This window comes from Mugil cephalus, chromosome 5, assembly GCF_022458985.1.
Source record: "Mugil cephalus isolate CIBA_MC_2020 chromosome 5, CIBA_Mcephalus_1.1, whole genome shotgun sequence".
Taxonomy (NCBI): Eukaryota; Metazoa; Chordata; class Actinopteri; order Mugiliformes; family Mugilidae; genus Mugil; species Mugil cephalus.
Genome location: NC_061774.1, coordinates 11,043,306 through 11,068,315, shown reverse-complemented (window position 1 = coordinate 11,068,315; position 25,010 = coordinate 11,043,306). Strand labels below are relative to the sequence as shown.

The window sequence follows — 25,010 nt, the reverse complement described above, 5'->3', positions numbered from 1 at the left end:
TACAATCTAGATATATAAATGAGGCATCAAACCGTATGATCTGAGACTGAAAAAAGCTATTGGGGTTTGGGCCAGTCATGCGTTAAATGTATGAGAAGCAGTAGTTATTGAACTGTATCTGAATACATTTGCACCATTAAATTGCCATGCCAGCTTCAATTTTGAGGTGGAACTCGGAAGCTGTGTTACCTGTTACTTGCTTTATATGGTTTTAATCATACCAACAAATGCTGTTTCTTTGTCTTGTTCTTTGTTTTAGAGCATAGGTCTTTAAACGGGGGTCCGCGACCCCTAGGGGGTAAGATGAGGTACTGCAGGGGCGTCACAAAATCTTTAGTTGATTAGACATTTTCATATATATGTGTGTGTGTGTGTGTGTGTGTGTGTGTGTGTGTGTGTGTGTGTGTGTGTGTGTGTGTGTGTGTGTGTGTACATATATTTCCTCCCACAGATTTCTTTAAATACACATAAATCTAACATATCTTAGTAAAGGGATAGGAGATAGCTTAATGCCAAATGATAATAATAATGTATATTAAACAGCACTAAATATAACATAGAATACATATAGTTGGTAGGGGGTCCCTACTGAATCTCTCTACCAGTTTGGGGCCCTTGGTCTGAAAAAAAAATTGAAGACCCCTGAATTAGAGGTTAGACAAGGTTGAATTTTGGTGGAGAAAATATGTCAAATTGTAACAATGAGCAGCCAACATGAAGTCCAAATATAATTTTATGATCCACTTGCATTAATTCAGATGACCAGAGAAGAATAAAACCATTTGGGGTATTAACTGTGTGTGGTTTAAATGGTGTTCTTGAAGGCAAAGAGAGATTGGAAGAGATTAAACTTAAAGGTCACAACCAGTCAGTGGGGCACTTAAAAGAATATTACATAACTAAGGATAAAAACAGAATCCCCACCACGGGTCTAGATTAGAGATGGAAGTATGGTTCATGATACAGAACAAGCCCAGCATGCCATATGTTCATGTGAATATGTGTGTATGTGCCCAAAGGCTCTCATGCCATTTTGTGAAAGACTCTCAGTACATACTGTGTTTAAGGTTAATCCCACTCTTTTGGTTTCTGCTAGACAGGCTCACCTTGTTTCGTGTCAATCATCCAGCTACACCCTCAAGGTTTTCAGTACAAAAAGTCTCTATACCATACTGTTCAGTAAAATATAATGCCCCAACACCATCAGAATTTTCTATTTTTCTGCGTGATAAAATATCTAGGTTGAGCTAAATAAACATTGAGCATGCTATCATTCTTAAAATAAGGTGGAAGGTCCTTGATGCTGTCTAGGTACACACAAACAAATACGTGAAGAGTCAAGGACGTTCATTGACAAACCACAACATGAAATGACAGGGAAACACGCCCAAACTGTCACAAAGGAGCAGTAATTCTAGACCTGAACATTTACCACAGCTGGGATTCCTGACACAAACACACAACCAGCATTTGTTGGCTGGTTACTGCTTTTTAGCTTCATCTGATGAGAGATTGAGTATTAGAAACTGAAAAAAAGGTGTGGATATTTAGGTATTAAACATATCTTACGTCTTGATTTAATCCAAAGACCAGGAGGTACAGAAAACATATATGCTCGGCCGAAGGAGGTTTTTGGTTTTAGCTGAAATAAGACACTTTACAATTTCAGATTTTTTGAAGAATAATGATTTAGAAAAATAAACGTTAAGTCAATGATGCAAGAGGAATGAATGATTGACGTTATCTGTTATTGTGGATAGCTTCTTACTTTCCCACGAAATGAGCATGTGCCCACTGACATTAACTCTGAGTTCATACACCAATCCGCCACAACATTAACACCACTGACAGAAGAGGTGAATAACTGACCATCTTGTGGCAATACAGTGTTCTGCTGGGAAACCTTTGGACCTGACATTCATGTGAATGATACTTAGACATGCCTGATCCACAGAGGCCCCTCCAGACAACCCACAGGACACAAAGGTCCAAACTGACTGTTTTTGAGGCCAACACAATATTAGGAAGGTGGTTATAATGTTATGCCAGTTCAGTGTATATCGGAATAGAAGAATAAAAGTATATCCACCATGTTTAATAATTCAAACCAGATTTTGGATACCAAAGTGATGAAATGTGGATTTTCTGAATAGTGTTATGCCAAAAGGAGAAATTCTGGAAGAAGATCCTCAGATTTTGTGTGACTGTAGCAAAACCAACACATTTTTTTTGTCATGAGGGACAAATTTGGATCTTCTAAATCAGTTTACCCTTGAAATCATTCAGGGATTTGGGGGATACCGAGCAATCATTCTCCACATTACTTATTTTAATTAGAAACTTGTTTGCTCTTATATTCCACTGAGATGTGAGAATTTAATCGGGGACCCAAGAACACGAGTGTCGAGAAGGTGGCAGCAGAAAATTGAGTGCAATATAAAAGAATCATTACTTTTGTTATATTATGACTACCATTTGTATTTCAATGTTTGTTTGTTTTTCAGAGTACGGGCACTTCAGTAAAACCTGCGTTCCCTCAGAGGACCTAAACTAAGCTTCTGAGACAAAGAGAAATACAGACATTCCTCCTTATGCTTCACCTCATCATAGAGTGTCTTTTATCATAATAATTAGTTAACAGTCTTGGGGAAACAATTTTCCATTAGACCAGACGTGTGTACCCCAGTCTCATCAACACCACCTGGCATGTGCAGCAAACCCCCAGTGAGGAACAACAGCTCGTCTGCCGCTAATGTTCATCTTCTTGAAAGACCTTCAGAGGCAAGAGGTTTATGAGTTGTTGCTGCTTTTGTGTTTGTCTTTGTTGTTTTGTATCAGGTCAGCAACAGGAGGCCCTTGTGTGTGGATCTGATGGCAGAGAGTCGAGGTTGTAGCGAGGCGATATGAAGGACTCCATGCACGTGCAACACTTGCGCCACCACACTGGACGCCCACTCACACTAACACACAAACACGAAAATCCTCGTACACCACCAACACCAATGCATCCACACACACACTCCAACACACATATACTGTGCACAGCAGGGGCTTGAGCGAGACCAGATTGCACGTTCAGAGAGTGTCGCACTGCTGAGCTCAGCGTGTAACTGATGTATACTTCACAGGGAAACAAAAAGTTAGGAACCAAAACAGGCATTTTCCTTTTTTTTCTTTTTTTCTGGGAGATTACAATCTAATCTGTGATGGTTAATAATGCAAATACAGTGGCTGATATGCTGTGGGTGATTTATGTTGGAATCCAATCCACAAACAGGGATGGGGAAAGTGGGTTAAAGCAAGGAAAGGGCAGGAAAGTAATGAAATCCATGAAAAAGTTATGGGATGAAGCTCAATCTTATTACCGTCCTACGAGGCAGCGACCTCTGCCTGCTGAACTGCTGGCCCAGCATTATTATTTAAAAGAAAAATGAAGCTCACGCTGGGTGTTTGTGAACTTGGCAGGTGGAGTATAGGTGGGGATTTGGCAGCCAAAAGTTATTGCTTCCTCATCACACATCACCTTCAAACCTAAGATATTGGGCGTCACCGGAGGCCATTACCACCTCTCTTTCTCCCTCCTCAGGTTTCCTCATTCCAGTCCCAATCAATCCACCACTCCCACAGTCCCCCGGGGGTGGAGTTAAGAAACAACCCTTCTGGATGCTGCTGCCACACCAGATGATTATCTTTGCTTGCCCTGCATGCTGCCAGACCACCTGTCTGGTCCTTATGTCCAAACAATGTCACACATTACCTCACAGGACATTGCTTAGATCACATTCTTATTCTGTTGTTGTCCTCTTGCTTCAGTCACAGTTGTGTTGTGGCTCTACGGACCTTCTGTCAGTTCATCACTTAGGTCCAGAATAAAATAAATCTCTCCTGTCTGAGTGTGTGCTGCTATTGGTCTTTTGGTAGTTTCACCCCCTGGGAAGAGACTGAATAAAGGACGTCTTTAAAGAAGTTGTACACAAATAACTTTTCAATGAAGGGCCATGAAACTCTATATTTATATAAAAATGTCATATCTTAGCAACTACTGGATAGATTTCTGTGAAATTCCAGACTGATACTTATGGTTTTCAAACAATGAATCTTGATTGTGATCGTGCACGAGCGCCATAGAGGCTGAATGTGCTGGTTTTGAGTGGAAAGCCTCAACAGCAGTTCACAAAGATACTGAAGGAGGAAACAATACAACAAATAAGAATAAAACCACAGAGAATATCAAAGTTTCACTTGTCCAGACTTTCTGCATCAAGGGTAAAACCAAAGGATTAACAGTGCAGACACCCAGCCCACATTTCCAGTTGTTTCACTAATGTTTCACACCTTGTGGCTACAGCAGGTAGACATGTATCAGCATAACTCTACCAGTACCAACACACAGCACCAACAGTTAAATCCTGGAGTCTTGTAGTATGAATGAATGAATGAATGAATGAATGATAGCTTTATTTCAAACATGTAGAAGAAAAGACAAAACAAAGAAAACAATATTTGAACATTTCTTACCTAACATGTTCAAGAAGGAGTTTGAACCTACCCCTTTTTCATTTAACATTTACTTCCTGAGTTTTTTTTTTTTTCTCACATTCATCAGACCCTCCTTCTTCCCTATACCTGGTGGACACCATGCGTTTGTAACGCTGCTTAAAGGTGCTCATGCTTGGACATTGGACAAATGTTTTTAATGTTGTGCTTGCACAAAGATGTTTTAAATTTAGTTCCCCCCTCAAATTATATCCCATCTCTCTTTGAAAAAAAAAGTTTCTGAATGTTTCCATGGAGTAGGTTCTTTATTACTTTAGGTTGTAGAGTACATTTATAAGTATTGCCCCAAATCTCTGCACAGTAACTTAAATACAGTAATTATGTTAAGTATTTAAGACTTTTCACTGACTCCTTCAATGACTGTAGACATTTAACTGTCAGGATTTTTAAACATCTACTGATTTAGTGATTTTCAAATCTGAAAGCTGCAGATCTTGAAGTAGTTCATGGAGGAATCAGAAGCACAGTTTGTCCTGATATAGAAGCCAGCCTCTTTTTTGGTTTCAATTTCCTGACTTTCAGATGCAAATGACTGTTTTATGCAAATGTAGTGCATTTATTTGCATCCGAAATTTGCTGATATTTAGTAGGTGTTCTTCTGTTTATCTTTGCTTTTCTGAGCCTCTGGCTTACCCACAACCCCACAAGTATATTTGCGATAAGGTGCATACTACTACAATGTGTTTCTCTTTATCAAGTGCTGCTCGCATTTCCTTGAAAAACCCAATAGTAATCTAATAATGATCCTCTTCTGAAGAAGCTGAAAGAGGTGTCAGACAAACTTTCCTGCAGCATTTATATGAACATCTTCTTTATTTTCCTGTCTTGGCTTCATCATAATAGCCACTCTTAAATTGCATATCTTTTGCTCTTTTGTCCTGCACAATCTTCTCTGTCTCCTATTTTATACGTCTTTTATCTTTGTTTTCTCCTTAGCTCAGTTTTCTTTAATATGTTCTGTGTTTCTGCGTACCTGCAGTGCTGTTCTGTTCATTAATCCTGTCATGGCGCTTTCATTTCACTAATAAGCTGTGATTTATTTCTGTGGGTGGACATGGGGGGACATACTGAATGCTAATATGATACGTTGCCAATGAGAGAGTAGAAATGGCATTGGCAGGATCGGGATCCTTGTCACTCATCAGTCTGGTCTCCTCTCACTTCACTCAACAACTCTCTCTTGGCTAGAAGTCTGGTTTACTTACCCCTCTCTACTGGCTGGAGCCAAAATATAAGTTTTATCATATGTGAGACACCTGAGTCTTCCAAAAGAGATATGGTAGCAATTTAATATATATTCATGTCACACGCGGACAAATGAGCACAGCAACTGCAATACATCTGCCAAGTCATGATCCTGCCAAGTTTCAAGGACAACCACAGTGAAAGCAGACTTCTGAAATAGTTACAAGGAGAATTACAATATAGATTAACCATGAAGCCTAAACACGGTAAAAACAGAGAAAAAAACAAGATCTTTGAACCGGGAATGACGGCAAAACCGAATGCATCATGGTGATTGAACTCCGATCTAATGTAGCCAGTAGAGGTTCTCAGGTGTTCAGAGGTCAGACTGCAGGCCACAATTTTGATCGTCGCACTGACAGGGGCTGAAAGTTATCTTTGTTTTTGACTGACGAGAGCAAAGATAGAATGCAAACATGTTGCAACCATTGCCTACTAGAAAACATACAAACACAAAACGAGGGCACACATGGATCTCTCTGTTTCACCAGTAAACACGAGGTGATGCACGAGCCATAATCCGCAGGCATGAAGTAATCTGAGTGAATGTGCATTTGGATTATCAGTCTGCAACGATCTAATCTGAAACACTTTCCCAACTGTTTGACAGAGAGGCAGTGAAAGAGCCTGAGCCATTCCGTAAGCTTCACCTGGAAAAATATCCACAGAAACACTTTGAACTTTGAGTGTAACCTGGATTTTGCGCGTGAGTTTACCTCCCCGCTTGGCAGACATCAAGCACGTAACTTGTTAGTGTTGTCAGCCGCTCATCAGCTGCTATTTCTAGTTTCCTCTGATTGCTGCCACACCTTTATCTTAGAATCAGTGGCTTTTATCATCGTGATGCGTTCACTGACAGCTACGGTGACAGCTCTACCTACTCTCTTATCATGGGTGTGCAAATACACTTTTCTGTTGTACCTATCTTGCATCATGTTTCCTTGCCAACCGTGACATGCATTCATTTTGTATGCTTTGCAAATGTGCTTAAAAAATAAAGATTTTACAGTTACCACTTAATCAGGTTTAACATTATGTCCACCTTTCTAATACTGTGTAGCTCTCCCTTGTGCCACCAAAACAGTTGACATGGGCCTTCCTGTGGTGTCTGGCAACACAGTCTATTTAATTGGGAGTCTTTCGGTCCTATTGGTTGAGGAGAGGGGTCTCTGTGAAGATAGTTGATCAGTTTGGGATCTAGTGAATTTGGAGACCAGGTCAACACCCTGTGCTGTTTTTCATGTTTTTTGAGTTGTTCCTAAACAGTTTTTGTGTGTGTGCTTATGTCATGCTGCATCCTGCTGGGGATGGCTATTTTTAAAAATGTGTTGCTTTTTTTGTCATCTTGTCCTTTCTCTTACACAGCTGTGCGACGAGGATGCATGTTGTATCTCTGCTGAGTCTTTAGGGAATAGATTCCCAGACAAGAGACAAGAAGCTGATGTGAAATTCCATCAAGCCAAATGAATGCAAATGACCCCAGCTGCAAGGGCTCACAGAACACCGTTATTCAACGCTGACACACACAGTTTGCTGGAGAGAGTATGCGCATATGGAGACTCGCACACACACATGCTCACACATATTCTTAACATCAACTGGCACATTCTAAACGAGGACGATAATGGTCTCATCCTTGTGTCTTTCCATTTGCTAATGTCCCATATGTTCTCGCTTGGTTAGGATCTAGCCCTTCTGCCTGCTTGCGTTCTCTACAATGAGGCACAAAGTGCCTTCCTTGTGTTTGAATAGAGCATCTCATTTCAATAGAAAGGCTTATTCTTGAACTGTCTCTCCAATACAATACGTTTGTTAGAGTATCTACATTCTATTATTCCCAGTATATATATCCCAGTATATATATATAATGTGCCTTTATCATATTTTATCATTAAAAACCCTGCATTAACATTGTAGCATGACAACAGCAATGATTGTCCTTGTTCTTTATGACATTTTTTGACATTATTTCTTTTACATGATATTTGTGATTGAATAAAATGAATTGAAATGTTGTAATGCAGCAAGTAATTCTTAAAAAACCCAAACACTTGTCAATGTCTGACCAAATGTTATCTAAAAAAAACTAGAATCCGAAACTCATAGAAATTATCAGTAGATCCATAAGATGATTTGCAGAAGACCACTTCACGTTTTGTAAACAATGTGACATATTTTGAGGGGCAGGGCTTAACTGAAAGCAACAGATCTCAAACACACAACTAACGTTGCATTAGTTCGCGGTTAGCGTTAGCATTAGCATTAACATGTAACAAGAATCTCCTAAATAATGATTAACTTGATTTCAGTCATGACTTATTCTAATCCATAGCATTTTCCAGGCTGAAACTGATGATGCATTACATATTAATCTGACCTGTGCTGAAGTGCGCCTGTTGTTTATTGTCTCAATCCAATCCTTACTTTTAATCGCCACAGCCAATCCAAAGTTGTCTACGACTGGCAGTAGCTGGTATATGACAAAACTTCAAGTTAGTGTTTTTTCAAGTTAGTGTTAGTGTTTTTGAAAGAGACAATGTTTAAGCTTCCCTCTGTTTTGCCTCCAGTTAACTTTGTGACGTCACCGTGACGTAAGTCATTAAGGGGTCTAGACACACCCACTCAACCAACGCCTCATCTCTCCACCGTCAGGTCGGTTATACCGGAGTTTTAAATTCCGTCGCGCTCACCTGGGAAACTGCTTAATACCTATACCAGTCATAGCCACCCCAAACAACAGACCCTGATGACTTTCTTTTCTTCTCCCGCCTGTCTGCCATCTATGTCCACCACATTCAATGTCTGATGTCACAAGTTGATGTTGATTTGAGCACTTTCTTGTCCTGTCCAATTTTCTGTTGAGTTGAATATGTGTACAGTCAAGTGGAAACAAATCTCCCTTCTGGGACAAACAAAGTCTAAGTCTAGCATCTATGGCTATAGAATAACATAATCCATGATCAAATACTGAATATTCTTGTTAATTCCTCATATATAATTTTTGCAATTATGTGTATTTAGAGGATAGAAATTATTCGTTAACTATGAGCTAAAATTTCCCCCCTTTGCTGTGCGAACTACTGTCAGTGACAAGCTGAGAAAGCTGAAAGTCCTGTCCAGGCTTAGAATTTAACAGCTTCATGTATTAAAGGAAGTTCACTTGATACTGATTACTAGAATTCACATCTGCGTGATATTATTATTTTCTGTTAGGTTTTCAAAGGCCTCCACTGGGAAATGTCAAGTGGAAGTTTTGTTAAAAATAAAATGCATTTTGTTACATGAGCCATGAACTCACTGCTCCTCTCGTCTCTTTTCTGTCTTTGTCATACCTCATTTGACATGCGTTTGTCATGACTTGTTTTATCCCCCTCAGGAGAATACAGACACAGTGACGAGCCTCCCCAGACTCCCTCCAGCTTGCCATGGGTATAACACCTTATTGATCCATCCGTCACTGTACAGACAACAGTGGGAAACAAATGAAAGACTCCATCTGAATGCTTTTAACCTTGTTTGTTATGTGATTCTCCACAAAGATTTCTGAGTTGGTGCTATTCTATTCTATTCTATTCTATTCTATTCTATTCTATTCTATTCTATTCTATTCTATTGTTTTATTCTATTCTATTCTATTCTATTCTATTCTATTCTATTCTATTCTATTGTTTTATTCTATTCTATTCTATTCTATTCTATTCTATTCTATTCTATTCTGTTTTATTCTATTCTGTTCTGTTGATCTGAAGAGCTCCAACATGAGTGATGCGGGACAGCTGCAGACCGTAAATTATCCTTGAGCCTGTTGTCTCCTTTTAATAGCGATAAGAGATGTAGGGGTCATGAGGTCTGCTGCTTAATGAGGACCTGTAACAGGACGACGCATTTTCGAAGACATGTGGCACTTTATCAAGGAAGGACAGGACAAGACGGGGCCTGGGAGAAATGACCTTTCCAAACATCAATGGATTCACTTTCACATGGTTTAATAATGTACCTCATTTTCTGTCAGAGGACTTCAATGTAATACACATGATGAGTCTCACTATCCACTTTGGATGATTTTCAGATCGTCATGAGACACGATTTCAGATTTTTTTAACCGCCATCAGTCGTTCACTAGAGGTCTATTCGTGCTTTACATTTCCTAAGTGTAAATATATTAATACATATACATATATTAAATGGTCTTTCCCACAGGTGCAGTTCTACTTAGTAAATTTACCTTCTTGTCCAATAGCAGTGGAAGTGGCGTCATCTGATGGTGATGAGCAGTACTTCATCAACACTAGTTATTTATTTATAAATATTTAAATTTATTTCAATCACAGGGAAAAAAAACATAATTAGAAATCAGTTACTCTAATTTAATCTTCCTTTTTCAACACAAGCGACTGTTCAACCTTAGATAGTATGAATACTTTATTCACTTTATTTTAAGGAAAACAGGAAAAGCATTTTCCCACATAAACATGAACACAGCAGTAACTTGGTCCTGTTTGCAAACACACTAAAATTTAATTATGATATTATAAGAGAAAATAGAAAGTGAAGAGGTGTCTTGATATTCTGAGTTTCAGGTGTTTCTTTTTCACGTTTTCAAGACAACAATGGTCAGTTACTCTAATGTGCTGGACTGATGTACTGTAGTAATTGTAGCCTAAGGACTACAGTTTGAGAGAATGGAAAATTATTGAAATTAAGTAAAGTAAGTAATAATCCCAAAAGCACCCCAACACACATTAACACAAAGTGAAGCAACTCACAAACTGTCGCTTTCATCCCTCTTCGTCTTTGAAATGAAAAACTGTGTTTAAAGGCTAGAGTCATTCACATATACCACTTCTGACTGTATGGATACAGAATGAGACTTCTGATTAGTTTTAATAGCAACAGTCATTTGGCTTTGTTTTTAGGTTAGTTTTTTGATAGTTCTCCATGTAAACACTGGCTGCGACTCAAACCACTGTGGGACATAAGTTCTGATCCCAGGTTACAGGTTAATTCAGCGTTACACTTCCAACCACGACAGCTTTTAAGCAGCATTAATAGATGTAACACTGCATGTCATTTCACCATACATGTGAAAACATCTGTTTTTTCACAAGACTGAGGGAAACGAGAACTCTGACTCTTTTCTCACTTGCCCTCCCCTGCCTTGCCCTTGCTTTTGTCCCGTGGCATGCGGCCCATATTGAAAAATTCCAGGTTGGGCCTCATGTCGGTGAGGTGGGCGAGCCGGTTGGACATGGCAAAAAAAGCAGCGATGGCAGCAATGTCCCAGGCATCCTCGCGGTCAAAGCCAACTTCCTCCAGGGACCGAAAGTGCTCCTCTGTGATGGTGTCGCAGCGACACACTGCCATCGCAAAGTCCAGCATGGCGCGCTCTCGAGGTGCCAGCTCTGCATTCTCATAGTTAACGATCACCTGGATGAAAGTGGTGACAGAGACAGTTAGACAGAAAACAGTGTTAGAGTAATTAAAAAAACACACCAAAACACGTCACAAAAAAGTGACTAATATTGCACTAATCTTGTGTTAACACCACAGTGATAGTGGAGAACAATTAGCAAAGAAGTGAAAACTCATAGCAGATGTTATACCTGATCAGAAAGAGTGGGTTTCTTTGAGTAGATTCGGTGCAGTGCACCGTGGGACACCACGCAGTAAAGACACTTGTTGTGAATACTAGTTGCCACGACAATCAGCTCACGGTCTGCTTTGGTTAATCTGCCTGGAACAGAACAGATCACATTAAAATCATGTGAAATTAGCAAAAAAATCACACATAACATTCACATAACGTTAAAATAAAATGCAGACTCAATCAGAGCCAATTGTGGTTTGTGCTCCTCAGGGCTTACATACATCACGTGGGGTTTAACAACAGCAGTGGGAGATAATCATACGTCTCTATTTGAGTAATGTAGTTCCTATGTAGGAAGTCAGACATATACTAATTTGAGTGAGTTAAGCTAATTAGTCTGCAGGGAATGCACAAGAAACTTAAAAACTCACTAATGCACATAGGTATTGAGTTGCAACTTGCAGAGTGTTGTTTTAAGATTAAGATAAGATTTTAGAAGGCGTAGGTGTAAATGCTTAGAGGTGGAGTGATTGATGCTGACATGGCAACACATTAGACAATAAAACCAGAGTGTACTTATTATTTTGATAACCATACATGGCCTAGGCATGATCAGACATGTGAATCACTTCCTGCCTTGTTTCCTGTTTAACAGCATTTTTTCTTAACTTGATGAATTACACGTTGAAGCTCTCTCTATATTTTCCCTGCTTCTCAATCAGTCTACCACCAGGATCCAAACTTCTCCTTGGAATTTGAGCTTAAACATTATTTAACTATTGTAATTCATGTTGCTAAAGAGACAGTCGGTGTTAAAAGCCTATAAAGTAGATGGCAGCACAATAAATCCCTGGTAACTATCTCTTTTACCAGTGATGGTTTCCTGATTATTACGCCTCCTGACTCTGAAGAAACCATGTGCTACCATACAGTCCATATGACATTATTAGAAAATTGACGCATCAGGCGACTTTTTGGTGAAATGTGTTTTCTTTTCGAAGGAAGTTGCTCCCACATAAATCTGCAGTTCTTCTTTTTTAAAGTCACGGCTCTGTTCCTTTACAGATCATGCTGATATTTACTTACTTCAACTTGACTTTACTTACACTTGCTTGCCAGTTCATTACGTACACAAGTGTATATGAATGGAATCTAATAAAGCAGTCCAGTCCTAAACAGTGTAAACACATGAAACAGTGTACGTAGGGTGGTAACTAAACTGTTTGATCATCTTGGAGTAATACGCAGTGCTCTTACACTGTATTTAATTAAACTCTAACATGTTTCTGTTATTTAGCCTGGCCCACTCACTATAGAGGGGTTGTCAAAATAATAGAAACACTTGTAAGTACAATTCAGTTCAGCAGTACTACAAACCACAGACTCCAAAATGAAAACACAATTGAATCAACAGTTCTTTCAAACTGAATACTATAATGTTCATGAAGTTAGGACTTAATGAAGGGCTGTTACATCAGAATTCATTTGTTTCCATTAGAGTACCTAATGAACTGGCGGGTGTGTGTATTTACCAGTGGAAACAGACTCTGTATCACACCCGATAACTTCTGTACAAGCTCAAAAACACGAGATCTCATTCTTCCATCAAACTGAGTGTAGATACATTTACCAGTAGTTAGCAACACCATGGCTGCAATTAATTATGAATGATTTCTCAAAGCTATAGCATTCCAGGATCTCACCAGAAATTTATAGATGGGCCTCATGTTTCTTGTGTGTAAGTGGGACACAACAGATAAACACAACAAACACACACCTGTCTCCTTGTTCATTAGCTCGTTGTAGTAGGCGAAGAAGGCTCTGAACTCTGCAGGTCTGTGAGAGAGGACTTTGAAGACATTGGGCAAAAAGCCTCCCTGTAAATAAAAGGTATAGTTCAGCGGGCAGAAAGTCAAAAGTCAGTGCTTTAATACATGCTACAAAAAAAAGTTTAAACCTTTGATTCCACTTCCTCCATAAGCTCCACTATATCATAGGGTAGGTCTTTTTTGTAAGGAACTGGATATCGACTGATTTTCTCCGGAGGAGGGTCGCTGTCTCTGGATGAATGCCTGGTACCCGCCGCCGCCGCCGCCTTCGCCCGTAAGAAGCAGCCTGAGCGGAGAGACGCCTGCTTGGAAGGAGGAGGGGAGATCACCAACCACTCGGAAACACAACTAAAGACAGCGACTAAACAATGAGGTATTTGACGACTTACAAGTTGCGACAACGCCGGAGGTCGAAGCAGCTTCGAGACGAGCTTGCTCGCCATGTCAGAGAGTTGGAAAGTCGTCTAGTTTGAGATTAATTTTTGCCTTTTCTCTGACACTTTCCAATCTTCCCGGAATTATTAAGGAAGTCAGGCGAGTCCTTGGGAGGTTTTAGGCCGTGCTGTCGCTAAATAAACAATGTTATTTATTAGTCTTTTTTAACTTTCAGTTCAACCTTTAGTGGGTTATTTGTGATGGTGTTAAATGTGACAATATTTACCTGTCAAATTCCGACGTGTAGCTTCGTTTATGTCAGACTATCTACAGTCGAGTGAAAGGAACCAATCAGAGTGCAGTACTGGGTCACTCCCGCTCCCTGTGCCCTCATGGGTTTTATTCCTCCTCGCCTCCAGGTGTCAGGCTGTGGGAGGACCGATGCTAGTAGCATTAGAGACTTTATGGCCACATATAAAAACCAACAAGCACCGTAGATAAGTAAATCAATTTAAGTCTGACGCTCTGTGGGTTTTACCTTTGTACTTATAGAAAAATATGTGAGAAAATCTACTTCCTGTGAAACAGAACCCAGGGCAACAGAAGCCCACAGCCTGCGACCCTTGACCCGGAAGAGACTGTGTTACGAGCGAATGAGCGACAGGTTTTCATTTAATAAGTGTGAAACGTTTTGGATAAATTATCAAAACAAGACCATTTATCAAGGAGTGGTTGAACGTTAAGACAAAAATGTTTTACCATGTAAGTATTTGTATCACTTCCCGAATGTGGACCGGCGATTGTCAGTGCGTAGATGTTTTGCTTATTAGCCTAGCATGGCGCTAGCTAATGTAACGATAGCTTTTCTAAACTTTTTCATATCCGCGCTGTACCTTTATATTAACGTCGTTGTTTTATAGCCATGGAGAAAATACGCCCAGTTTGTCGGTTGGCTTTGATCAGCAGCTGCACGTGTAAATACGTATGATGGTTTGCAACATAGTAAAAACAGTGTCTTACAAAGCATGTGTCTCCTGTGTTCACAGATTTCACTGGAGCATGAAATCTTACTACATCCGAGGTATTTTGGTCCTAACCTCCTCAATACTGTGAAGCAGAAGCTTTTTACAGAAGTGGAGGGCACTTGTACTGGCAAGTGAGTGGATGCATGATGGTGTCAAAGGTCATAGATGTTGTAATTTAACTAGAAAACTGTGCGGTATAAACTGTGAGTCTTGATTTAGAAACTGACTTTTATTTCACGGCTTTCTTAATGTATGTAATATTCTTGGGTGGAAGAGTTTTACATCTGGATTGTGTGTTTTCTATTTGTGTCGTTTTTCAGGTACGGCTTTGTCATTGCTGTCACCACCATCGACAACATCGGGGCAGGTGTCATCCAGCCAGGCAGAGGTTTTGTCCTCTATCCAGTTAAATACAAGGCCATTGTGTTCCGCCCATTCAAAGGAGAAGTGGTGGATGCTGTGGTCACTCAGGTTAACAAGGTGAGGGGCAGCACGATGGAGTTTTATTTTTAAGCCAGCGCATCATATAATGTACCATCATAGTCTCACCGTGTCTTATCTGTTGACAAGCTCCACTTCTGTTGTCTAACTGATACCCTGCCCCTGTTTTCAGATTTTTCAAGTATGATTTTGTCTTGGCGTGATTTTGGCCAAGATAACTACAAATCACACTTGTGTTTTATACAAGTTATATTATAAGATTCTATTGGTTCTCTCTATTGTGGAAGTGCACATATTTGAACTTTACTACAACAATGATGAAATGATGGTGAAATGATGAGAGTGGAAACTATGTTTGTTTTGCAGGTTGGCTTGTTCACAGAAATAGGTCCCATGTCTTGCTTCATCTCTCGCCATGTGAGTAAACATATATATTTGCACTGAACTGTTTGCTTTTCACACACTCTGCAGTTTATATTGTATACTATTTTTATCTCACAAGAAAATTCTTTTTACAGTCCATCCCCTCAGAAATGGAGTTTGACCCCAATTCTAATCCACCCTGTTATAAGACAGTCGATGAGGTATGAAAATTTATTGTATTGTTATGTCGTATTTCCTTCATTACAAAAAAAATCATATAATTACAAAAATGTGTTAAATACACTTCTTTATTTTGGTTTTAAAATGTTTTGAAAGAAAATCACAACAAACATAAAATTATTATTAAGAAAGATCAAATTTAACATTTGTGTGCATCATAGAAAACAAGGGTAGAACAGTTTTTACAAAGAACAATGCTTTTTTCTTATTATTTTCAAGGATATTGTAATCCAGCAAGACGATGAGATCCGGCTAAAGATCGTGGGAACCAGAGTGGACAAGAATGACATCGTAAGTGTTGTTTTTTTCTTGAGATATCACATTTTACGCAGTATTTTTCACAATTTTCAGTAAGCTTAAAAAGCAGCTTTCCCTTTTTTTCAGTTTGCCATTGGATCTCTCATGGATGATTATCTGGGTGAGTATTAGACCCAGAATATTGACATAGATGCTTGTTAGATGGTCTTACATTATATACAACTGTAGTTCATTCACATCCCCCTTAGATGGTTTAATTTCCTGAGTTGCATGAATGGAAACTAATTTTTCTGATTGTTCTGAAGTTAAGCTTTTTTAGGACTTTTTAGGACTTTTTCGTTTTCTGTGATTGTTTTTGTTTGTTTGTTTGTTTGTTTTTTAACAAGCCTTTCTTTATTTTCAGGTCTTGTGAGCTGATTTACCTCAGGGGAGCACACTCCACTAGGGACATTTTATACTCAAGTCTGGTTATGCTTTTGGTAAAACTAATAATTTTTTACTGCGTAAGGTTATGGTAGCACGTCGTCAAACATCATAGTTACTTCTTTTATTATTTTGCTGTACAGCCTATATTTGTTGATTTTTATTGTAACTGGTTTAAGAGTCAAATGTTGTAAACAGGCTCAAGAGATGCTTTCCAAGTTCAAAAGTGGTGCCCACAAGTACTTTAGTTAGTTGCTATTTATGTAGCATTCATAATTTGAATCATACCTATATATTGCGTGTTTCTTTTGTACACGGGCTGTAATAAAGTATTTCATTTGTTCTTTTACCTTAGTATCATTGTCTCATTCTCGTAGTTTTACATTGTGTTGTTATTTTTTGTATATTAAGGTCAAATATTGTGAAAAGTGATGTTGTAGACCATGATGCTAAACGTGAACGCGGAAATTTCAAGGGCGCGCACGTGGTGTGGCCGTAAATACGTCACTGATGCGCGCCGACGTTCTTTCTTTCTCTCGTCCTGAAGATGGCGGCAGGGGTGAGTAAGATGGAGAGCGTTGGAGTCATGGGCTTTCTTTACAGTTTTCGGTCGCAATCCGTCATTAATCAGACCCATCTTCGTTATTGTTGAGCAGGTTTTTACGAAAACGTCACCTACGGATTGTTTGCTGACTGTTGAAGTGTTTATTTCCAGTAAAATACTCGGTGTTCATTCTGACTGAGGTTAGCTTTTGCTATCCCGGCGACGCATTGAAATTGAATGACGACGCTCCTAGCCAAGGCTTGTGCCACGTTATCACAGCTGTTTCACGCTGGAAAGCTCAACTTTTAATTTTCTAAAGCTTTTCTTCTTCTCTAAACTCTTACGTACAGTTATTATGTCCCAAATCTGGTTTGTGGGTTGAGTTTATTTTTGAAAAGCTCGAAGACTGGTTATATTACCAGAAATGATGGCTAATTAGCATGAGAAGCAAGCTAATAACCACGCTAAAGAGGCTGAATGAATCCTTATAGTTGGTTAATTAAAGTTCATCGGCCTTGTTAGTAGCTGGAATTTATTAGGGGTTTGTCTCCTAATGTTTGTACCGTGCTCCTCTCGTTGCACGGTGAGTTTTAAATGCCTGACCGTGGTGTCATTCATTTGTGCGCAGCATTTAAAGCTCAAGTTACTTTTAAGCTTCTCTGGTCCCTTTTTAATTTAGCAATTCTGTCTATCCCAACTTTTCATAATACTGCATCATGACAGATCTGTTTTGCACCAAAGTGTATGTATTAATAAAACTGAGATATTTCCATTAGAGCTTTCTTAGTAAATGTTTAAAAATGCGCCTTGTAAAATCAGTTTTGATTGTTGGTGATTATTCTCGGTTTTCTTTCAGACCCTGTACACGTACCCAGAGAACTGGCGGGCCTTCAAGGCCCAGATTGCAGCCCAGTACAGTGGTGCTCGCCTCAAAGTCGCCAGCAACACCCCTGCCTTCACCTTCGGGCAGACAAACCGTACTCCTGCCTTCCTCAACAACTTCCCTCTGGGCAAGGTAAGGGTTATCCTTGAGTTGACGGTGGTTCTCCTCCTGGTTTGTGGACTGCTGCTTAACACATCTGCACATGCACTCTTTGATTCTCTGCATAAAGACACATTCATCATCATTTGTCTGTTACTTGTAGGTACCTGCCTACCAGGGAGATGACGGCTTCTGTCTGTTTGAGAGTAATGCCATTGCTCACTACCGTAAGTCTTGCTTTTTGATGTTTTTTTTTTTAAATCTCTCTCTATTACGGTAGATTTCTTTTGGCAGACGTGTGGATTGACCAATCCAAGTGGCATGCATACTTTATTATTGCATTCAATAAGGAAATCGTAATAGTGCTACTCGACTCTCATTCTGATATAGACAGACTAGCTCATGGATGGTTTCATCAATGTTGAGATACAGAGTTCATAACGTGAAAATACCTACATAACATTCAGACTATTTTCTTTCTCTCATCAACAGTGAGCAATGATGCCCTGCGCGGCGCGACCCCTCAGGCAGCAGCCCAGGTGCTGCAGTGGGTGAGCTTTGCTGACTCGGAGATCATCCCTCCGGCCAGCGCGTGGGTCTTCCCTACTCTGGGGATCATGCAGTTCAACAAGCAGGTGTGCGGCTCAGCATATTCTGGTTAAATTGATTTGGTGGTAGCTGTGGTGGAAAGCGGGCCGCTGGCCAGGGTGCAGCATCCTGTTGTTGTGACTTGGCACTGGACTGCGTTCTAAGTAATTGTTCTCTCTGGGTCGACCCAGGCCACAGAGCAGGCCAAGGAGGATGTGAAAAAGGCCTTATCTGTCCTGAACCAACACCTGAACACCCGTACCTTCCTTGTGGGAGAGAGAGTCTCCCTGGCTGACATCACCGTGGCCTGCTCCATGCTCTGGCTCTACAAACAGGTTTGACATGCACACAGCAGAAACATTACAACAAAAAACGGCAAAAAAAAATTTTTGTTTGTTTTGCAAGTTTCTTTAGTGATCTCTTGGCCACGTCTGTCCCCTCTAGGTCCTTGAGCCTTCTTTCCGTCAGCCTTATCCCAACGTCACCCGCTGGTTTGTCACCTGCGTCAACCAGCCCCAGTTCAAGGCTGTCCTCGGGGAGGTCAAGCTGTGCGAGAAGATGGCCCAGTTTGATGGTGAGTCACCAACGGCAAGATCAGAAGGTGGTAGGAGGGAAGTGTATAATTTAGAAGATTAGACTTATCATGCGGTTGTGACGGTTGACTCAAATGTGAGGAGTGATATGAAATTAAATTTGCTGTGTGACTGAGGTCCTTGTATCTAGCTTTTTGGCATCCTTTTCCTTCGCGTTCGTTTAAACCGCTCCTTAAGATGCAACTTTTGCTTACTTTTGGAAAAGCCGTGTTCAGTTTAAATGTCTGCTCCTCAGATTGAAGTTATTTGCATTCTTTCTCTTTTATATAAGGCTTATGTAATGTAAGTTTTTGTCATTCTAGGGTGCACAAAACTTAAGTGTCGGGGTAATTTGTAAAATACTTAATTGATTTCAAAGGCAAATACTTTAAGCTTAAGTCTTTTTTTTCTAAATCCCAGCCAGAATGTGTTACAAAACAAAAGATGGATAATTGCAACATTTAACAGAAAACACATTTTTTTTATTGTTTTGTTCCATTCCTCCAGCCAAGAAATTTGCTGAGATGCAGCCTAAGAAGGAGACCCCTGCCAAGAAGGAGAAGGGAGGAAAGGAGGCAGCCAAGCCCCAGGAGAAGAAAGAGAAGAAAAAGGAAGAGAAGAAGCCTGCACCAGAAGAGGAAACCGACGACTTCGATGATGTCTTGGCTGCAGAGCCCAAAACCAAGGACCCCTTTGCACACCTGCCAAAGAGGTGGACAATCTTTGCTTTACATTTAGTTATTCAGAAGATGTCTCATTTATTCTTGCACTTTATAGATTTGTTGATCCACAGTGCAGTCACATGAAACAAGTCACCTTAGATTTGATTTTTGTCACCCCTGAGTGCTTGTCCTCTACATGAAAGACATGCATATTGGTGAGAGAAGACACTGCATTTGCAGCATTCAGTGGCTTATTGAGCATTCAGTTATTATGCAAGATGTTTTCTGCAGACTGTGTTTGAGTGGTAACAGGCCTGCACATGTAAGACAGATCTCTTGTCTAGGGAGGGATAAATTGTCCCCTGTCTTTGGGCAAGGCGGTGTCCAGTTATGGCACCAAGTCTTAATCTGACAGGGGAAGAAAAATTAAAGACCACATTCATCCCAGTCATCTCTGATTCAGTGAGTTAAAAGGCTGGTTCATGCTGTGGCCACAAACGGATAGATGGGAAACATCTAAAGCTGCTGTATTTAAAGATTACACAGCAGGAATATGGATTAATGTGTGTAGATATTTCCAAAGCACAAATAATTAAAATGAAAACAAAATTCGGTTAAAAGAATCCACCTATATCACATTTTATCTCCTTCACTGAGCTACTTTCTGCCCCTTCCATGTACCAACAGCAGATCTATATATGTGACCTGGTCTCTTTTCCTTTCCTTTTAGCTCGTTTGTCATGGATGAGTTCAAGAGAAAGTATTCCAACGAGGACACCCTGACAGTAGCCCTTCCCCACTTCTGGGAGCACTTTGACCGTGAGGGTTACTCAATCTGGTACAGCCAATACAAATTCCCTGAAGAACTGTCACACACCTTTATGAGCTGCAACCTTATCACAGGTGAGACTTGGCAACGGCCACATACACCACACTCTTAAGGAAGTGATTTTGGCTTTCTGTGTTAAGGTTCATTTAAACGCATCTTTATTTTTATATGGTGGAGGTCGGGACATGGGGTGTTGCCGGTTTATGTGTTGGGCGAGTCTTCGTTTGTTCAGGTTGACTCCTATGTTCAATGCAAGATGGGATCGAAACCAGTTGTCCTCATAGATGTGAAAGACAAAAGCTTTTTTGTGTGCAAAATGCAAGAAAAGCACAGGAGATTAAGGTCAATTCTGATTAATGAATAGTTGTAAGTAAACCAGGGCTGGTCTTTGATAAGGCCAATGCTTGTCTTGAGAATAGATAATATTGAAAACACCTCAAGCAAAGTTCTTGGAAGGAAAACAGGCTTGATTAGATTATCGGGTCACTAAATGTTTTAAATATGATATACTTGTCATCTCCCAAAATACACATCTGTTCCACAGTAAGGTCCCCTGGTAGTCCACTGCAAGGGGTGTACTTTGCATTTTATATTTAATTAGGAGGAAAAGCAGTTGTCCCCTGTCATTGGGCAAGGCGGTGTCCAGCTGTGGCACCAAGTCTTAATCTGACAGGGGAAGAGAAATTGTAAACCATATTCATCCCAGTCGTCTCTAATTCAGTGAGTAAAAAGGCTGGTTCATGCTGTGGTCACATTACATAAGACAGAATATTGTCCCATGTCTGGAAAGTCTGACGACATAATGTTTATGAAATTTGTTTCAATAGAGTCAAAGCCAGAGTGTTTAGATAATCGTTGTCTAAAACTCCTCGCTGTTTCTAAACAGGCATGTTCCAGCGCCTGGACAAACTCAGAAAGAACGCCTTTGCTAGTGTCATCTTGTTTGGCACAAACAACGACAGCTGCATCTCGGGCATCTGGGTGTTCAGAGGCCAAGAGCTGGCCTTCCAAGTAAGTATTCAAAAGGGCGCACACACTTAACGCTTGGACTAGAGAGCGTCCGCCACCTCAAACATTTACTGGCTGGTTATGACTTAGGTTTGATTTAGTCAAACCTCCACATGTAGGTTTGCAGCTCTGCATTGTTAACTGTGGAAACACAATATTAATGAGTGATCTCACAGTAAACGGTTTGATATTGATGATGATTTACCATGCAAGTAGATGTCCCCTGTCTTTGGGCAAGGCGGTGTCCAATCATGGCACCAAGTCTTAATCTGATGGGGGAAGAGAGACTAAAGACCACATTCATCCCAGTCAACCCTTGTTCAGTGAGTTAAAAGGCTGGTTCATGCTGTGGCCACAAACAGTCAAGCACTACACTTGCCCTTGGGGTATTTAAATGTAACGAGGTAAACAAAGTATGTACAGGTATTTACGGATTCATTAGTTTCTGGCTATTGCCACTTGCCATTGTTTACTGTGGTCCCTTAGAAACCCTTGGCTATGCCCAAGTGCTTCTCAGAACAAATCTGCTAGATGGTGTCGGCTGTAATGACAAAGTGTCATGCAGCTTTAATGCAAACTGGAAATAATGAATTGTGTGATCTAACATCTGATGGCAGCAGTGGTACACCACCGAGTCAGATGTTTAAAGTAATTCTTCCCATTTCCCTTCCAGCTTTGTCAAGACTGGCAGATTGACTACGAATCATATGACTGGCGCAAGCTGGATCCAGACAGCGAGGAGTGCAAGACCATGGTAAAAGAGTACTTTGCCTGGGAGGGAGAATTCAAGCACGTGGGAAAACCCTTCAACCAGGGCAAGGTCTTCAAGTGAGAGGACACTGAGACAGTCCAACGAAAGCACTCAGCGCGCTTCTGCTCTCCGACACTTAAAACCTATGAACTTTCAGCCACACGTGCTTAACTGCGACCTGGAATGACAGTGTTTGAAGACGAGTGAATTTGTCTCAGTGGCCCCCAAACTGGTTTTTGTTGTTATGACTTGCGAAATAAAGAATTTCCCACAATTCCATCCAAGGTATTTGAAGCCTGTGGTGTGTGACCTCTCTTTGTTTTGTTTTTTTTAGAGGTTTTGTGCTTTTGTCTTGTAAATTACTGAAACATCAACAAATCTATTCAACTTTCTAAATTCCTCAAAAATGTTACTGGACAAAAGTTTAAATGAACCATTTATTTGGTCAAATGAACCTGAATAGCCAATGCAATAGCAGTTTAAAGTCTTTATTTGGCATCAAGCTAAAAGTTGGGAGGAAAAAAAAACACGTGCTGCCATTTTGTAGAAGTGACACTCGCATCACTGGTGCTCAAGTGTGCATTTAAAACCACAAGTCACGGGTGTTGCTGGGTTTGTTTCCAGATGTCTTTTGAAACTTTGACCAGCAGGGTTCAGTAAAATCACACCTTTCAACTTGGTAACAAGTCACTGCAGCCTTTTGCAAGACTGAGTCCACTGGTTTTGTGAACAGGTGACTACATTAACCTTCTAGCTTGAAGGAAAAAGCCTTGAATGATTTAAGTCGCTCCCTGAAAGCTGTCCAGCCCTTGCACTTTTCCATGAACCCTGCAGAGGGCAGGCAAGTTCTAGATATGTTTAATGGAGAGCATCCAGAGAAAATGACTGGGCTGAACTCTCGTGGTTTCCAAAGATGAGAATGTTGTTTGCTTTTAAACTATGGGTTCTTGTTTTGATTCGCCTCTACCTCCCTGAGGGAAAGAGGCCTGCAATCCTTTATAAGGAACTCCTCTTGGAAGCTCCAGGGCAAGGGTCGTCAACATAAAATGTGTACTTCAATTACCGGTTTTCCCCTTCTAACTCCCTAGAAACTTACTCTTAATATGTTGTACCACGAGTGAGTGGACTTCATTTAAAGCCTTTTTATGAATGTGCTTTAGAATTTAGCAGCGATTCAAAAAGAAACACATACTCCAAGTGGTACTAGTAACTCTTTGAAATCTCAGCCAGATCTTTTAAGTCGGTCACATTTTACATATATATATATATATATATATATATATATATATATATATATATATATATAGATATCATTCATTGGCACTTCTTTGTGACTGATCTATTCACTTGAAGGGCGGCTACAAAAGCTGGTGCGGTCTGACCACACCCCAGTCAAATGCTGAAATGCCAGGTTTCAGAGCTCACTTCTGCAAGTTGGTGTCATTAAAGGCAACAAAACAAAGCAGAGATAGGCCTTCCATTCAGCCGAACCAGTCGGCAGTCTCGTGTCAGACTGAGCGCCTAAACTGGGGCGAAAGTCTCTCTTTCATAAATATTTTTTTTGCGTGAACTGTGTCTGCTCGAGTTGATGGCCTGTGAAGACAAATGACTCTGCTTTCATCAGACACACCCAGCAAATGAGAAGTTTGTATAACGCATTTGATCGTTGGCTGTTGACTGTTCCCACATCTGCACCCTGGCTTGTCCTTGATTTCTTTGTTTGGGGCCTCATTGTACGTGACTGCAGGTAAAATAGAGACACCTGGACCGACTCGTTCAAAGAGTCCATATACCTTATCTTCATGTCAGAAGTTCCTGTCATGTTTAAATGGCAGTTTAGAGACGTTTGAATAATGCCTTTTGTGCAATTTACGTTGTGGATACGTTGTGAAATTATACAGTTTGGAAGCTCTTGGGCGGATCTCTGTGCTTTCCGTCTGATTCATGCATCCACACACACATGAGAGATGCACAAGAGAGGACTCTCATCCCAGAGTGAGTCAGATGTGTCATTTTTTCCTACTTGCTAAGCGTGATTCAGGATCGCTTTGGCCCAGCCATAGTTCCACCGTGGTGTCGAACTGGGGAGGCCATTTTAGTTTGTTCTGTGGTCTCATGGAAATCAGAAAATGGAAATGTTCCCACAACAGTGAAGCGCCCAAGTCCTTGAACACATGACTCACCCATCCTGTGGATCACGGTGGAAGAGGGCTGTAACTTGAGCAAATAACTTCGACTTCACCCGCAGCACTGCAGCCGTTACAACACCGCTGACGGCTAACCCTTCGACTGCTGAGGGAGAGGTGTTGCAAAAGCTCGTTCGCCCCGCCAATTAAATCTGAAATCAACGCCAGGAGAGAGGAATGAACACGGATGATTCAGAGGCGAGTTCCCTGCGCAATAGCTGCGACTTCAAGTCCGGACAATAATCCGGTCCTCACTTATGTTTAGGAACTTCAGAGTTAAAGAGCTAAACTCAAGCAAGCCACAAGAACAATAAGCAGTTTTATGCCAACAGCAACATTTTCTCTTCCAGTCCTGCCAACCTTCCTCCCTCTGGTCTTTATTCCTCTCTTGGCCACACACTCACTACGTTTTCCTTCCTCTCTCCTGATCCTTGCTCTCAGGACATTTTTCTACGTCCTCGCGCGAGGGGTGAGGGGGCGGGTGGGTGGGCAGTTGGGGGGGTTTTGTTAAAAGCAGTTCGCAGCAGTGAGCAGCGCTAGTGAGG

The 25,010-nt window shown here is 40.6% G+C and overlaps 3 protein-coding genes across 4 annotated transcripts; 2 read left to right on the top strand and 1 right to left on the bottom strand.

The window, feature by feature from the left end:
* Positions 1-10,211: 10,211 nt before the first annotated feature.
* Positions 10,212-13,984, bottom strand: si:ch211-175m2.5 (uncharacterized protein LOC568697 homolog). 2 transcript variants are annotated; one of them, XM_047584651.1, is made up of 6 exons: positions 13,880-13,984; positions 13,608-13,786; positions 13,347-13,523; positions 13,167-13,266; positions 11,406-11,536; positions 10,212-11,229 (listed from the first exon to the last, which is right to left on the bottom strand). In XM_047584651.1, exons 2-6 carry the CDS (start codon positions 13,659-13,661, stop codon positions 10,942-10,944), a joined length of 750 nt encoding a protein of 249 aa, XP_047440607.1. In that variant the 5' UTR covers positions 13,662-13,786; positions 13,880-13,984; the 3' UTR covers positions 10,212-10,941. The 2 variants fall into 2 exon arrangements, with proteins under 2 accessions (XP_047440607.1, XP_047440608.1); XM_047584652.1 differs by lacking the exon at positions 13,880-13,984 and having other exon boundaries at positions 13,347-13,520; positions 13,608-13,850.
* Positions 13,985-14,146: 162 nt separating this feature from the next.
* polr2g (RNA polymerase II subunit G) lies at positions 14,147-16,692 on the top strand. The gene is made up of 8 exons (XM_047584653.1): positions 14,147-14,355; positions 14,640-14,749; positions 14,939-15,098; positions 15,426-15,476; positions 15,578-15,643; positions 15,882-15,953; positions 16,047-16,080; positions 16,324-16,692. The coding sequence occupies exons 1-8, from the start codon at positions 14,344-14,346 to the stop codon at positions 16,335-16,337; spliced, it is 519 nt and encodes a 172-aa protein (XP_047440609.1). The 5' UTR covers positions 14,147-14,343; the 3' UTR covers positions 16,338-16,692.
* A 55-nt stretch (positions 16,693-16,747) lies between these two features.
* eef1g (eukaryotic translation elongation factor 1 gamma) lies at positions 16,748-22,567 on the top strand. Its single transcript, XM_047584650.1, has 10 exons — positions 16,748-16,902; positions 17,744-17,902; positions 18,033-18,096; positions 18,362-18,504; positions 18,649-18,792; positions 18,902-19,031; positions 19,537-19,741; positions 20,422-20,594; positions 21,407-21,531; positions 22,202-22,567. The coding sequence occupies exons 1-10, from the start codon at positions 16,891-16,893 to the stop codon at positions 22,358-22,360; spliced, it is 1,314 nt and encodes a 437-aa protein (XP_047440606.1). The 5' UTR covers positions 16,748-16,890; the 3' UTR covers positions 22,361-22,567.
* Positions 22,568-25,010: the final 2,443 nt, after the last annotated feature.

Excerpts from the sequence above, each read along its gene's own strand:
- si:ch211-175m2.5 (XM_047584651.1), bottom strand. The coding sequence starts at position 13,661 with ATGGCGAGCAAGCTCGTCTCGAAGCTGCTTCGACCTCCGGCGTTGTCG. Across the intron at positions 13,267-13,346 it reads TGGAGGAAGTGGAATCAAAG|GGAGGCTTTTTGCCCAATGT; the intron begins GTTTAAACTTTT and ends TTTTATTTACAG. Across the intron at positions 11,230-11,405 it reads AACCCACTCTTTCTGATCAG|GTGATCGTTAACTATGAGAA; the intron begins GTATAACATCTG and ends ACTTTCATCCAG.
- polr2g (XM_047584653.1), top strand. Across the intron at positions 15,477-15,577 it reads CTTGCTTCATCTCTCGCCAT|TCCATCCCCTCAGAAATGGA; the intron begins GTGAGTAAACAT and ends TTCTTTTTACAG. Across the intron at positions 15,644-15,881 it reads GTTATAAGACAGTCGATGAG|GATATTGTAATCCAGCAAGA; the intron begins GTATGAAAATTT and ends ATTATTTTCAAG.
- eef1g (XM_047584650.1), top strand. Across the intron at positions 17,903-18,032 it reads ACAACTTCCCTCTGGGCAAG|GTACCTGCCTACCAGGGAGA; the intron begins GTAAGGGTTATC and ends TGTTACTTGTAG. Across the intron at positions 18,793-18,901 it reads TGCTCTGGCTCTACAAACAG|GTCCTTGAGCCTTCTTTCCG; the intron begins GTTTGACATGCA and ends TGTCCCCTCTAG.